The 14,000-nt window shown below is 44.9% G+C and overlaps 1 protein-coding gene across 2 annotated transcripts in view; it reads left to right on the top strand.

Annotated features, from left to right (window-relative positions):
• Positions 1-14,000, top strand: part of LOC126092315 (cadherin-23-like) — a 517,289-nt gene that overhangs the window by 237,102 nt on the left and 266,187 nt on the right. For both annotated transcript variants that reach the window (XM_049907844.1, XM_049907845.1), the window contains exon 10: positions 2,442-2,606. In XM_049907844.1, the coding sequence (XP_049763801.1) occupies positions 2,442-2,606 (165 nt within the window). The remainder of the gene's footprint in view (positions 1-2,441; positions 2,607-14,000) is intronic.

Raw genomic sequence — 14,000 nt, 5'->3', positions numbered from 1 at the left:
AAACTTGTCACACTTCGTTGGATCTTCTCACTCTTCTACTAATGCTGTCTCATAAGAGCGCCAAACTGATGAGCAACAGTCAAGAATCCGACTATCGGAACACCTCGCAAAATTTCATACAACCTTTTTACACAAATGACTCACTACTGCGAAAAGAGTACTACGTGGATGAGACGCCTTTATCTCCCTTGAGGCTGGACTCGAGGTTACAAAACGACGACATGTAAAAATCAGCGTTGTTCTTGAACACGAGGTGGAATTTTAACCAACCTGGATACATTGCGCCTTACTATCTGAAGGAAATCACTGTGAGAGTACGTCGTCTACAGTACGTCTAGGGAGCGGGCGGGATTGGTTCGAGGGTGTAACGTACGCCCTAAGACAAGAAAAACGATGCACCACTAAGTAATTATCCGAATTGGAGGGAAATCGGTAGATGTGACGTACATGTAAAGACAAACAAATGATTACAATTTCAGAAAATTCGATGACTTATTCGAGAGAAAGAGATTCACGAGTTGAGCAAGTCAGTTACGCGTTGATCTACCTCTGGACGATATACGAGCAGTTATTCTGCTTGGCGTTTATTGATAGAGTTGTTGGGTGTCCTCCAGAGGGATATTATACCGAATTCTGTCCGGTTGGTACGTTAGATCGTCAGAATCCCGAACTGGTTGGAGGGTCCTGCCCATAGTGCTTCGAATATTCTCAACTGAGGAAACATCCGGTGACCTTGTTGGCCAAGGTATGGTTTGGCAGCAGAAACTCTCGCCGTTTTCGGGCGGTCATAATCTTGATGAAATGTAAGAGTAGGATGGTTTGCCATTAAGGACAAAAAAACAGGGCGTAGAATATCGTCGACGTACCGCTGTGCTGTAAGGATGTCGCGGATGAAAATCAAAGGGGTCGTGCAATGAAATGAAATGAAATGGACCCTGAGGCCGCCATTCCTGTCGGATGGCAGACGGCATTCAGGTTGGTATCCCACCGCTGTCCGGGGCATCTCCGGACACGTCTTCACTGGTCGGGGCTCAGTTCAAAGCGGGACTCATCACCGAACACAATTCTAATCCAGTCAGTGAGATACCAGGCCGAATGTGCCGAACACCACTGCAAATGGGCTTGTTGGTGTACAGAGGTGAATGGTAGTCAGCGTGAGGGACGCCGTGGGCTTCGCCCCCTCTCTGCGATCCGTCTATTAATGCTCGTTGTGATCACTGAAGCACCAGTTTCATCTCGAATCGTTGAATCCAGGGCTCTTGAGTGTCTCTCTGATGTCGTGAGTCCTGATTTTCTGTTGTCTTTCAATACATGCCCGCCGCTGTGACCGAGCGATTACAGGTGCTTCAGTTCGGAACCGCGCTGCTGCTACGGTCGCAGGTACGAATCCTGTCTCGGGAATGGACGGGTGTGATATCCTTAGGTTAGTTAGTTTTAAGTAGTTCTAAGTCAGGGGACTGATGACGTCAGATGTTAAGTCCCATAGTGCTCAGAGCCATTTGAACCACTTGAATCTCAATACATCGACCCCCTTCTTGACGCTGTATTCGCCATCATCGTCGAATGTATCCCTGGTATCGACATGTCTCCTGTTTTCTGTCCTTACCACCTGCGCAGCAGGGTCACACATTCATCTGTTGGCCGACAAAGTTCACAATTTTGCATTTTCCCTCGGTATCTGTACGAATACCTGTTTGTAACCAATTTGCGTAATTCCCTCGTGGTGCGTAGTTTTTTGTCTTAGAGTGCAAAAGCGCAATAATGGAACACATGGAACAAAGTAAGCGAAACTGAATTCGTGTATGGCATCACTGTTAAGAAACTGTTGGGTTAAAACACCCAGGCAGACCCGAAGTGTAAACTCTGAAACCCGAGAAAAAAACTGAAGGAAATTCGTTCAGAGCAGCTTACCAAATGAAAAATAATTTATAGCGAGGGTGAAAGACCTCAACCGTCCCTATTTGTGGGGCAAGGATACGGATGGGTTGAGACGTAAAATTTAGGATATCGCTGTAACAAATGGAGTAATTTCAAACACACTTGGTACATATATGACTTATTAGTTGTACGTTAGTACTACATATCTAATGAACGCACAAAACATTCATTGGTATATGAGGTAACAAGTGGAAAAAATCGAAAGCGACCGACAATTTCCTGGCAGTTGACATTTAACATCATAACTACTCTAATACACTCAGTAGGGTTCTCTAGGGACTTCGTAGAAGAAACAAAACGTATAATAAATCAATTTTTCGTGCATTTGTATTCTGATAAAATGAGAAAAAAAGAATAAACGGGCCACGCTGACTAATAAACTAGTTTTTAAATTGAATGTAAAGTTATTTATTGTTTTCCATGTTTCGCAACATTTGTGTAGAAGCACTCTGAACGCAGACGACATTAACAAACAGTTCTAAGTGCCTCTTCCGTGCGACCAGGCGGACAACGGGCGCTTCAGCATCGCTCTGGAAGAAAACGAGTGGAGCGACGCCTTCCTTGTGGTGCCAGCCAGCGGGTACCAGTCGACGAAGGTCACCATCTCAGTGCTGAACCCTGCGAGCCTGGACTACGAGAACAGCAACTGGAGAACCATTACACTCACGGTAAGGGACAATTGTTAATCACTATATTGCTCTGCAGGCTTTAGAAGAACCATGTAGAACCCTGTGGTACGTCACGCCGGCCTTCGTCACTGGACTATAACATGAAATATCGACCCAGGCAGTAATTTATTCTGAGCGTATGGACGTCACTACAAGCACGAATACACACGACAACACGTGAAGTTCTAGTACAGATACCAGGCTGAAGTGGCAGCCCGTACACCAATTCATAGCAAGTCCTGCAGACAGACCATATCCCTAGAGTTCCGAAAATAATTTGACACAGTGCTACACTGCAGATTGTTAACAACGGTTCAAGCGTACGTAATAGGTTCTCAGATACTCCGCAAGCAAGTATACGGTCCATAGCAAAGTAGTTGACAAAAATATTGTCTCTATTGAGGTCTACATCTACATCTACATTTATACTCCGCAAGCCACTCAACGGTGTGTGGCGGAGGGCACTTTACGTGCCACTGTTATTGCCTCCCTTTCCTGTTCCAATCGCATATGGTTCGCGTGAAGAACGACTGCCGGAAAGCCTCCGTGCGTGCTCGAATCTCTCTAATTTTACATTCGTGATCTCCTCGGGAGGTATAAGTAGGGGGAAGCAATATATTCGATACCTCATCCAGAAATGCACCCTCTCGAAACCTGGACATCAAGCTACACCGCGATGCAGAGCGCCTCTCTTGCAGAGTCTGCCACTTGAGTTTGCTAAACATCTCCGTAACGCTATCACGCTTACCAAATAACCCTGTGGCGAAACGCGCCACTCTTCTTGGGATCTCCTCTATCTCCTCTGTCAACCCGACATGGTACGGATCCCACACTGATGAGCAATACTCAAGTATAGGTCGAACGAGTGCTTTGTAAGCCACCGCCTTTGTTGATGGACTACATTTTCTAACGACTCTCCCAATGAATCTCAACCTGGTACCCGCCTTACCAACAATTAATTTTATATGATCATTCCACTTCAAATCGTTCCGCTCGCATACTCCCAGATATTTTACAGAAGTAGCTGCTACCAGTGTTTGTTCCGCTATCATATAACCATACAGTAAAGGATCCTTCTTTCTATGTATTCGCAATACATTACATTTGTCTATGTCAAGGGTCAGTTGCCACTCCCTGCACCAAGTGCCTATCCGCTGCAGATCTTCCTGCATTTCCCTGCAATTTTCTGATGCTGCAACTTAACTGTATACTACAGCATCATCCGCGAAAAGCCGCATGGAACTTCCGACACTATCTACTAGGTCGAAGTTGAGTGTGCCACTGATGTCAGGTGGTCGTGTGTAACAGGTCTAGGTGAAACAAAGTTAGTTGCTGGACTTTTCTACCGGCCATCCGATTTCGCTGTGACAGTTCTAGAATGATTTAAAAGAAGTCCACGGCCGGTAGCGCGTAAATACCAGATCATGCAGTACTAGATGGGGGCAACTTTAACCAACCGAATATAAACTGGGACGTCTGTTGACTCATTGTGCCGGGATAAATACAGTCAGTCTTGCGAAGTACTTTTGAACACGTTTTCTGAAGACTATCTGAGCAGCTAATGCGGCAGCCCAAACGCAATGGAAATATTAGTTTAGTGGTATATTGATAGTGTTCTTGTTTTGTATGTTGTTGTTCCGGTTGCTATGGTTTTATTTATCGACTATCATTTTTCATTTATAGTTCATTGCTTCTATTTGAGTTTTTGCTATTTGAGTTTAAATATTATTATTTTGTCATTTGGAGAGAGTGAGTGGAAATGTGATCGCTAGAAAACCAAGTGAAGAAGTTGAAACATTTCCGAAATATTTTTCTTTTTGAGTTCCTAGAGCGGTGGTAGCAGCGGAGGCAGCGAGAAACATTTGCGCCATGTATGGGGATAGTGCTATTGGACAGAGCACGGTAAAAAGATGGCTCTTTCGTTTTAAGGAGAATCTTTTGACATTACTGACTCTTCGCGTTCAGGAAGACCTTCGGGGTTTGATGACTGTTTAAACGCATTAATTCACAATGATAATCGTCAGTGTATTCGTCAGCTGACAAATGTCATCATCCCACCATCGTGCGAGATTTGCATGCAATGGGGAAGGATCAAAAATTGGGAGCATGCGTACCGCATGCTCCAAGCCAAAATCACATAAATCAGCTGGAGGCATATGTGCATCCCTCCTTGTTCGTCATAAGTTGGCTTGTGAACAAAATCGACCATTTCTATCCTGTATCGTTAATGGTGACGAGAAATTGAGTCTCTATGCTAACATAAGGAAAAGAAAGGAATGACCGCGCCCAAACAAACCGACAGCTTACCGTACAAAGACCCGCGTGCATTCACAAAAGGTGGTGTTATGCGTCTTGTGGAACAGGGACGGTGTGGTGTACTAAGAATTGCATCCCCGAGGTGTAACTATCATTGCTGACATTTATTGTCAACAAATGAGGCGTCTTGCAGAACCAATCAAAGAACAACGACCAGACTACGTGAAATTATACTGCTCCACGATAAGGCCCACGCGCATTATGCTAGAGTGACAAAAAACGCTATACAGGAGTTGAGTTAGAAGTCATTCCACGCCCACCTTATTCACTTGATCTTGTACCCTCAGATTTTCATTTTTCCGCTCTTTATTGAACAACCTCCAACGAACTTCCTTTCCGCATGAAAATACCCTCCGAACGTGACTCGACGAAATCTTCGCTTCAAAACCACGCTGTTTCTACACTTGCACAATCAATAGTTGCCGCAGCGTTGACAAGCTGTTGTAAATAGTGAAGAAGAAAGTATTATTGATGTCCAAAGACCCTGTTATGTGTACCTGTTGCGTTAGTTCAATATATGGAAAAACGCTGCGGACTTAATGCACCAACACAGTATCTTAGACCAGATCTTTCCGACAGTGTCAGTATAGAGACGGGGATTTGTGATCATGATGTCATTACAGTAACTATGGTTACGTAAGTCAATAAATCAGTCAAGAAGGCTACGAGAGTGTTTTGGCACTAAACAAAGAAAAGTGTGAGGTCATTCACATGGGTACTAAAAGAAATCCCATAAATTTTGGGTATCCGATAAATCGCAAAAATCCAAGGGCTGTCAATTCTAATAAATACCTAGGAATTACAATTACGAGCAACTTAAATTGGAAAGACCACATAGAAAATATTGTGGGGAAGGTGAAACAAAGACTGCGCTTTGTTGGCAGAACACTTAGAAGATGCGACAAACACACTGAAGAGACAGCCTACATTACACTTGTCCGTCCTCTGCTGGAATATTGCTGCGCGATGTGGGATTCTTACCAGGTAGGATTGACGGAGAAAATCGAAAAAGTGCAAAGAATGGCAGCCCGTTTCGTGTTATCGCGCAATTGGGGTGAGAGTGTTACTGATATAATAGGCGAGTTGGGGTGGCAGTCGCTGAAACTAAGGCGGTTTTCTTTGCGGCGAGATCTATTTACGAAATTTCAGTCACCAACTTTCTCTTCCGAATGCGAAAATATTTTGTTGACGTCAACCTACGTAGGGAGAAATGAGCATCATAATAAAATAAGAGAAATCAGAGCTCGAACGGAAAGATTTAGGTGTTCCTTTTTCCCACGCGCCATTCGAGAACGGAATAGTAGAGAAGTAGTATGAAAATGGTTCGATGAACCCTCTGCCAGGCACTTAAGTGTGAATTGTAGAATGACCATGTAGATGTAGACGTAGATGTAGATGCTTGCGTCTCACTTAGACAGTGAACTGACGTCTCTTAGTTCCACTAAGATGGACATAGAGGAATTGCGGGATACGTTTAAACAGATTGTGGTCTTGAGAACTATATGCCTGGTAAGTGGATTGAGCACGAAAAAGACCCAACGTGGTTTAACAATGAAATGCGGAAAACGATAAGGAAGCAATGACTGTTGCATTATTAATTCAAAAGAGAAGGTGAAAACGATGACAGGCAAAAGTTAATAGACATTCGTGCGTCTGTGAAAAGCTTGATGGGCAAAGCATACAGTAACTTCCACCGTCATAATTCAACAAAAGATCTCGCCGAGAACGCGAGAAAATTCTGGTACAGTGCAAAATCGATAAGCGGGTCTAAAGTTTCCATCCAGTCACTCGACCGGTCTGGTATGGCAGTTGAAGATAGCAAAACGAAAGCCGAAATTTTAAATTTCGTGGTTAAGAAATCGTTCACGCAGGAGCATCGTGCAATCATACCCTCCTTTGACGGTCGAAAAGACACCGTCCGTACGACATAGTAGTAAGCGACCCAGGTTCATAGAAACAACTGGAAGAGTTGAAAAAATAAGTCGCCATGTCGGGATGGAATCCCAGTTCGGTTTCACAAAGAGTAGTCTACGCCATTGGTCCCTTACTTAGCTTACAATTATCGCGAATCTCTCGTCCAACCCAAAGTTACAAGTGACTGGAGAAAAGCCAGGTGACTCCTGCATATACGAAGGGTAAAAGAAGGGACACCCAAAATTATATCAGTTTCTTGTAGAATTCTTGACATATTCTCAGCTCGAATATAAAAAAAATGTCATGAGATCGGGAAGCTTACGCCCACGAATCGACACGGATTCAGATATCATCGCTCGTGTAAAATTCCGCTTCCCCTTTTTTCACATGATATGCTGTGAACTATGGATGAAGGGGAACAGGCAAATTCTATATTTCTAGATTTCCGGAAAGCATATGACACGATACCCTACAGCAGAGAAGATAATAATGGTAAGAGCATATGGCATTGGTTCCCAGATATGTGACTGGTTCGAAGACTTCTTAAGTAATAGAACCCTTTATGTTGCTCTCGACGGCGAATGTTCATCAGAGATAAGGCTATCGTTAGGAATGAAACAAGAGTGTGTGATAGGACCGCTATTACGTAAGTGATGTGGCGGACAGGGCACGCAACAATCTGCGGTTGTTTCCTAATGCCGCGATGTGCGGTAGTTGTCAAAGCTGAGTAACTGTAGGAGGCTACAAGGTAACTTGTAGAAGGTAATTTGTAGATGGTGTGATAAATAGCAGCAATCTCTAAATGTAGAAAAACGTAATTTGGTGCGGATGAGTAGGAAAAACACACCCGTAACCTTCGGATACAGCATTAGTACAGTCCTACTTGAAAGAGTCACGTCGTTTAAATATCTGGGCGCAACGCTGCAAAGTGATATGGAATGGAACGAGCGTATGGGATTGTGGTAGGGAAGACGAATGGTCGACTTCGGTTTTATGGGATAATTTTTGGAAAACTGTGGTTCATCTGTAAAGAATACCGCATTTAGGACGCTAGTGCGGTCTATTCTTCAGTACTACTGGCATGTTTGGAATCCTTTCCGGATTGGACTGAGGAAAGAGATAGAAGCAATTAAATGGTGGGCTGCAAGTTTGTTAGCGGTTGGTTCGAACAACACGAAAGTGTTACCGAGAAATGGAATGGGTATGCGTGGAGGGAAGGCAACGCTTTTCAGGGAACACTATTTTCGGGGAACACTTCATTGGCATTTGAAGTTGACTGTAGAACTACTCTTCTGCTGCCAACATAAGTTTCACGTAAGAACTGCGAAGATAAGATTACAGAGATTACGGCTCGTATGGAGGATGTATATACACACATCAAAGAAAGTTTTGCATCACCCCGGTTCCCAGAACTCCTGAAGATAGACGTTGACTGTGGATACTGTGTCACAGACATAGTCCCTTTGACTTATCAGAGATAACTGTCGATGACATGCCTCGCTCAGGCCACCCAAGGCTACTCCTGCAGAGGTAACAGATCGGTTGAGTGACCTTTAGCAGCTTGAGCACCACTGAGCCCGGATCATCTCTGAGATTTCGCAGTGCAGGCCTTTCTTCAGATGTTTTCTATTGCGTTGAGAAGGAGCTTTCAAGAGAGCACGGCTAGTTTTCCTTCTTATTTCTTCGGCAGCGTCCATAGGAAGGCGTCGTACAGCTTCTTTAACACCACTCACGAATCTTATCAGAGGTAGTGCTCTACGTGTAGGTGCAAAATTGAGTCCTTAATCCAAAACAGACGGCGTCGCATCGTCTAAAATTCTTCTCCGTGAAGTTAACAACGGAACGTCGTGCAGTTATTCCCTGTGATGACGGCTGTTGTGGCACAAAACGATCAAATTTTGACATCTGTAGAGAACTTGAATCCTTATATGACCAGTCAAACTTGGCTGAAGTCGCTCCATCAACCCAATCTCATGATACAGAAGAAAGAAGTGCTGCAATCTTCAGATGTAGGTGGAACAGTTCTTCTGAAATGGCATCTAACCTTCGTCTCGTATAACAATTCTCTCCTTAATAATAGCATGAGTGGCCTTCTCCGTTATCCTCTGTGCAGTGGCATCTTAATAAAATGTGTCACTCTGGCGAATTTTGGTCTTATGCCATGGCCCCGACATCTCATTAAAAAATTTAAAGAACTTAAAAGTTTTGCTCTCTTACCTCGTAGCTTGTCAAAACTTCTTACATGTGAGGCCCACTCCTCCCGTAAAGGCGTTTGATGTGAAATTTAAAATTTTCTCGGCGAGTTAAGTGTTCGAAAAGATTTCGGGATGGCAGACGGTCGTCGTGATCATCGCTCTACAATATTTCAACTCGACATCAGCCAGTCTTCTTCAGGTGAGCCATCGAAGACAGTGCCGGAAGCAAATAGTTTACCTAAATAGGCTGCACTTGTAAGGACAGTGTTTCAGAGACAATGGATACTCGACCCAGCAAATTAACAGGCCATTCTCAGCTACAACCAAGAACCGGGAAGTAGATAAAGAGGAGAACACGTCACCAAAGTCCTTAGTTTTTCTTCCATTCGTTGCAAATATTTCCTTCAAAATAGCAAGAATCCTTAGCAATTTTCATGTGAAAGGGATTTTCCGCTCACCACCTAAGATATCGGAACTGCTGCGATCAGTGAAGGGTAATTTATTATTGCGGAAGGCGGGAATCTACAAAATACCTTGCCAGTGTGGAACGGCCTATATAAGACAAACAATATGCACAGTGAAAGAACGTTTCTCTGGACATAAACATTGCACTCGCCTTCTGCAATCCAGTAGGTCTGCAGTGCAGAACATTGTTGTAGAATTTTAGAACATGTTTTTTGCTCGAGTATCATGTCGTTTTTGGAAACCCAGAATCTACTATGTAGGAATCAACATGGATTCCGGAAACAGCGATCGTGTGAGATCCAGCTCGCTTTATTTGTTCATGAGACCCAGAAAATATTAGATACAGGTTCCCAGGTACATGCTATTTTCCTTGACTTCCGGAAGGCGTTCGATACAGTTCCGCACTGTCGCCTGATAAACAAAGTAAGAGCCTACGGAATATCAGACCAGCTGTGTGGCTGGATTGAAGAGTTTTTAGCAAACAGAACACAGCATGTTGTTATCAATGGAGAGACGTCTACAGACGTTAAAGTAACCTCTGTCGTGCCACAGGGGAGTGTTATGGGACCATTGCTTTTCACAATATATATAAATGACCTAGTAGATAGTGTCGGAAGTTCCATGCGGCTTTTCGCGGATGATGCTGTAATATACAGAGAAGTTGCAGCATTAGAAAATTGTGGCGAAATGCAGGAAGATCTGCAGTGGATAGGCACTTGGTGCAGGGAGTGGCAACTGACCCTTAACATAGACAAATGTAATGTATTGCGAATACATAGAAAGAAGGATCCTTTATTGTATGATTATATGATAGCAGAACAAACACTGGTAGCAGTTACTTCTGTAAAATATCTGGGAGTATGCGTGCGGAACGATTTGAAGTGGAATGATCATATAAAATTAATTGTTGGTAAGGCGGGTACCAGGTTGAGATTCATTGGGAGAGTTCTTAGAAAATGTAGTCCATCAATAAAGGAGGTGGCTTACAAAACACTCGTTCGACCTATACTTGAGTATTGCGCATCAGTGTGGGATCCGTACCAGATCGGATTGACGGAGGAGATAGAGAAGATCCAAAGAAGAGCGGCGCGTTTCGTCACAGGGTTATTTGGTAACCGTGATAGCGTTACGGAGATGTTTAACAAACTCAAGTGGCAGACTCTGCAAGAGAGGCGCTCTGCATCGCGGTGTAGCTTGCTGTCCAGGTTTCGAGAGGGTGCGTTTCTGGATGAGGTATCGAATATATTGCTTCCCCCTACTTATACCTCCCGAGGAGATCACGAATGTAAAATTAGAGAGATTAGAGCGCGCACGGAGGCTTTCAGACAGTCGTTCTTCCCGCGAACCATACGCGACTGGAACAGGAAAGGGAGGTAATGACAGTGGCACGTAAATGCCCTCCGCCACACACCGTTGGGTGGCTTCCGGAGTATAAATGTAGATGTAGATGTAGATGTAGACATTCAATAGAGTATGTTAAAACATTAATTTTGGCCACAGCAACAACTTTTTGGGACTCCATTACAAAAAATCCATTGATATATGCACCACGGAAAATCTTATGAACCAAAACACGGCTAACAGCTGCATAATGCCTGGATTCTCGTTATCTCCGAGATTTGCTCCAGACGAAGACGCCAGAATACTCCGATAACTGCGGCGAACGGCAACGCCGAAGACAGTTGATCCTTGCAGTTCCACCAGCGAGAGCGCTGCCGCTAGGCGGTGTGGCCCTTCTGGCATCCTGACTCTGATGCATACATGGCAGTACATCAGGGCTATATGTAAGGTGGAGTGGAGAGCGTCTTTGTAACCACGACTCAACTCCACCTCCTTGCCAACTCCTCCAAGTACTGGACTGCCTTCCAGCACCTACCCTGGTAGCCATCGCGCCCCACATCTCTTCCTTCTTCACGACGACCACCCCTTTCCTGACAACCTCAGTAAGGCTAACAATTCTGCTTTCCATCTCCCCGGGGTCTTCTCCATTCCCGACGATCCCCACTTTGATTTCTCCCTCTTCCCCACAGTCTTTGTACACACCGATACCTCCATCTGCCACTTGCCCCCAGTTTCCAGTACTTGGATCAGTTACCCCCTTCAGATTTGAACATTCCCATTACTGCACATGGCATCAAACTCCGCTCCAAGTGCAACACCGCCCCCGATCACGACTGTGTCACTTACTGTCACCTCAAGAAGTCCCCTGCCTCCTTCCTGGCCGTCCTTGCTGCCTTGTATAACATCATCCTCTACACTGGCTTTTACCCAAACCTGTGGAAGACTTCCCACGTCCTGCTATTCCCTAAACCCCCTCTGACACCTCTTCCTATCGCCCTATCTGCCTCACCTCCATGTTCAGTAATGTCTTCGACTCCGTCCTCTCTTGACATATTCATCAGCACCTCAACCAGCACAAACTCCTTCCCCTTACCCAGTGTGGCTTCTGTCCCTCCTTCTCTGCTGATGACTAGCTCCTTAATCTTACCTATCTTCTTCCCCTCCAACTTAACTCCCATCGTTCCACTATCTTTGTTTCCCTCGGCCTCCAGAACGCCTATGACCAAGTCTGACATCATGGGCTCGTTTTTAAAGTTTAGACCTACGCCCTACCTGTCAATTTCTTCCATCTCATTCCTTCCTTCCTCTCCCTTCGCACCTCCTAATACCAACTCCCACACTTTTTATCCTACCGTAATCATGCCCCAAGGCTCTGTCCTTTCCCCTTTCCTCTACCTCATGCATACTGCAGATATGCCCAAACCTCCCCCACTTGTTTACCTCCTCCAATAGGCTGATGGCACTGCTTTTCTGGCTCTATCCTACCCTTCAACAGTCCCAACATACCCTCCAAACCCACATCGACCGGTTCACTGCCTGGGCCAACCAGTGGCTAATTTGCATTAACCTTTCCAAGACCCAGTCAATCATCATAGGTTGTACCACCCTCTCCTTCCGGCTCCACTATTTTTGCCTTACCATTTATGGTTGTCCTATCCACCTCACTGCTATCCTGATATACTTTGGCCTCACCCTTGGCCATCACCTCCCTGGGTTCCCCATCCCCTTACAATCCATCACTAAGCCCACAATGTCTTCACCTCCTGAAACTCCTGTCTGGCCAGCCATTGGGACTGCATCCTTCCACCAATCTTCACATCTATAAATCGTTGATCCATCCCATCCTTTGCTATCCCAGTATCACCTGGATTTCCACCCCACCCAGATTGCATAAATTTCTCCAAATCTCGAACACCATGCACTCCACCTCACTTTCTGTATCTGCCTACCACACCCCACACAGATCCTACATGACCTCATCCTGTTCCCACATTTTCTCCTTTTCCTCAAACACATCCACATGCTGTACATCATCTGCAGACTCAATCCCCCCCCACAAACTCTCCTATCCTCTCTACCCCCCCCCCCCCTGTTACCATGCCTTTACTGTTATGTCACACTCTCACTCTCCATGTCACCATCATCCACCTCCTTTACCAACGTACCTTCCACCACCTATCATTCTCCGATAATGAGCTTTGCCCTGATATCTACATCTGCTACCAACTCTAACCCCACCTTCCCACTCTTCCTCAGAGCTCCCTCTCCTGTCCTTTTCCCTTCCCCTGGGCGTTTTTTTTCTCCCTCCTATGCCCACTCCCTATCCTGCACAGCCCTTCTGCATCTCTGCACTCTATCCTGGCTGGCTTTCCCTCTCCCTCTCCCATCCCATCTGTCACCTTCCCCTTACTGCGCAACCGCCCCCTTTCTTTTCATCCCACCATCTCCAGCCCCCCCTCCCCCATTGCTACCTCCTCTCCACTCTCTACCTTCCTCTCAGGTCCCCCCTACCCTCCCTTGGAAAATACCTCTTGGCAGATTTTACTCTTTGTCTTATATGCTCTGTCTCCTGCAGTGGTTTGAATAGTGCCAGTGCCGTCGTTCTGGTGTGGCCAACTTTTATGTTTTGCTTGTGACTAGGTGTACTTTATTTGCTACCCACATAGCAAACTCATACTGTGTTTTTGTCTTCATGTGGCCTTTTTTAAACTGTGTCTCCTAATGAAAGTCTCTGCATAAGTGTATATTTTAACCCCTATTGTCTCCCCCCTTACTATATGTGTTCCTCTTTCTATCGCATTTTATATATGTATCTTTTCATCTTTTTTTCTGCCTGTAATATCTCTCGGGGTGAAGAGCGGCGGATTATGCACATATGGAGTAGGGGAATGAAATTACAATAAAGAAGAGAAAAAGGAAATGTCTTGGTAAGTCTTCGTTGGCTCACCTGAAGATGACTGGCAGGTGTCAAATTGAAATATCGTGGAGTGAAATTTACAACAACCAGCTACAATCCCGAAATATCTTCGAACACTTAATTCGCTGAGAAAGTTATAAAAACTTTAAATTTCGCGATTAACTACACTTAGGAACTGCACAAACGGTTTAACGCTCGATGGTAAATGCCTACCATGGCGAACTACTTTCAAGCAACTAAAGTTTA

Source organism: Schistocerca cancellata, chromosome 7, assembly GCF_023864275.1.
Source record: "Schistocerca cancellata isolate TAMUIC-IGC-003103 chromosome 7, iqSchCanc2.1, whole genome shotgun sequence".
In the NCBI taxonomy this organism is placed as follows: domain Eukaryota; kingdom Metazoa; phylum Arthropoda; class Insecta; order Orthoptera; family Acrididae; genus Schistocerca; species Schistocerca cancellata.
Note: the sequence above shows the minus strand (reverse complement) of the source record. Positions and strands in the feature narration are given on the sequence as shown.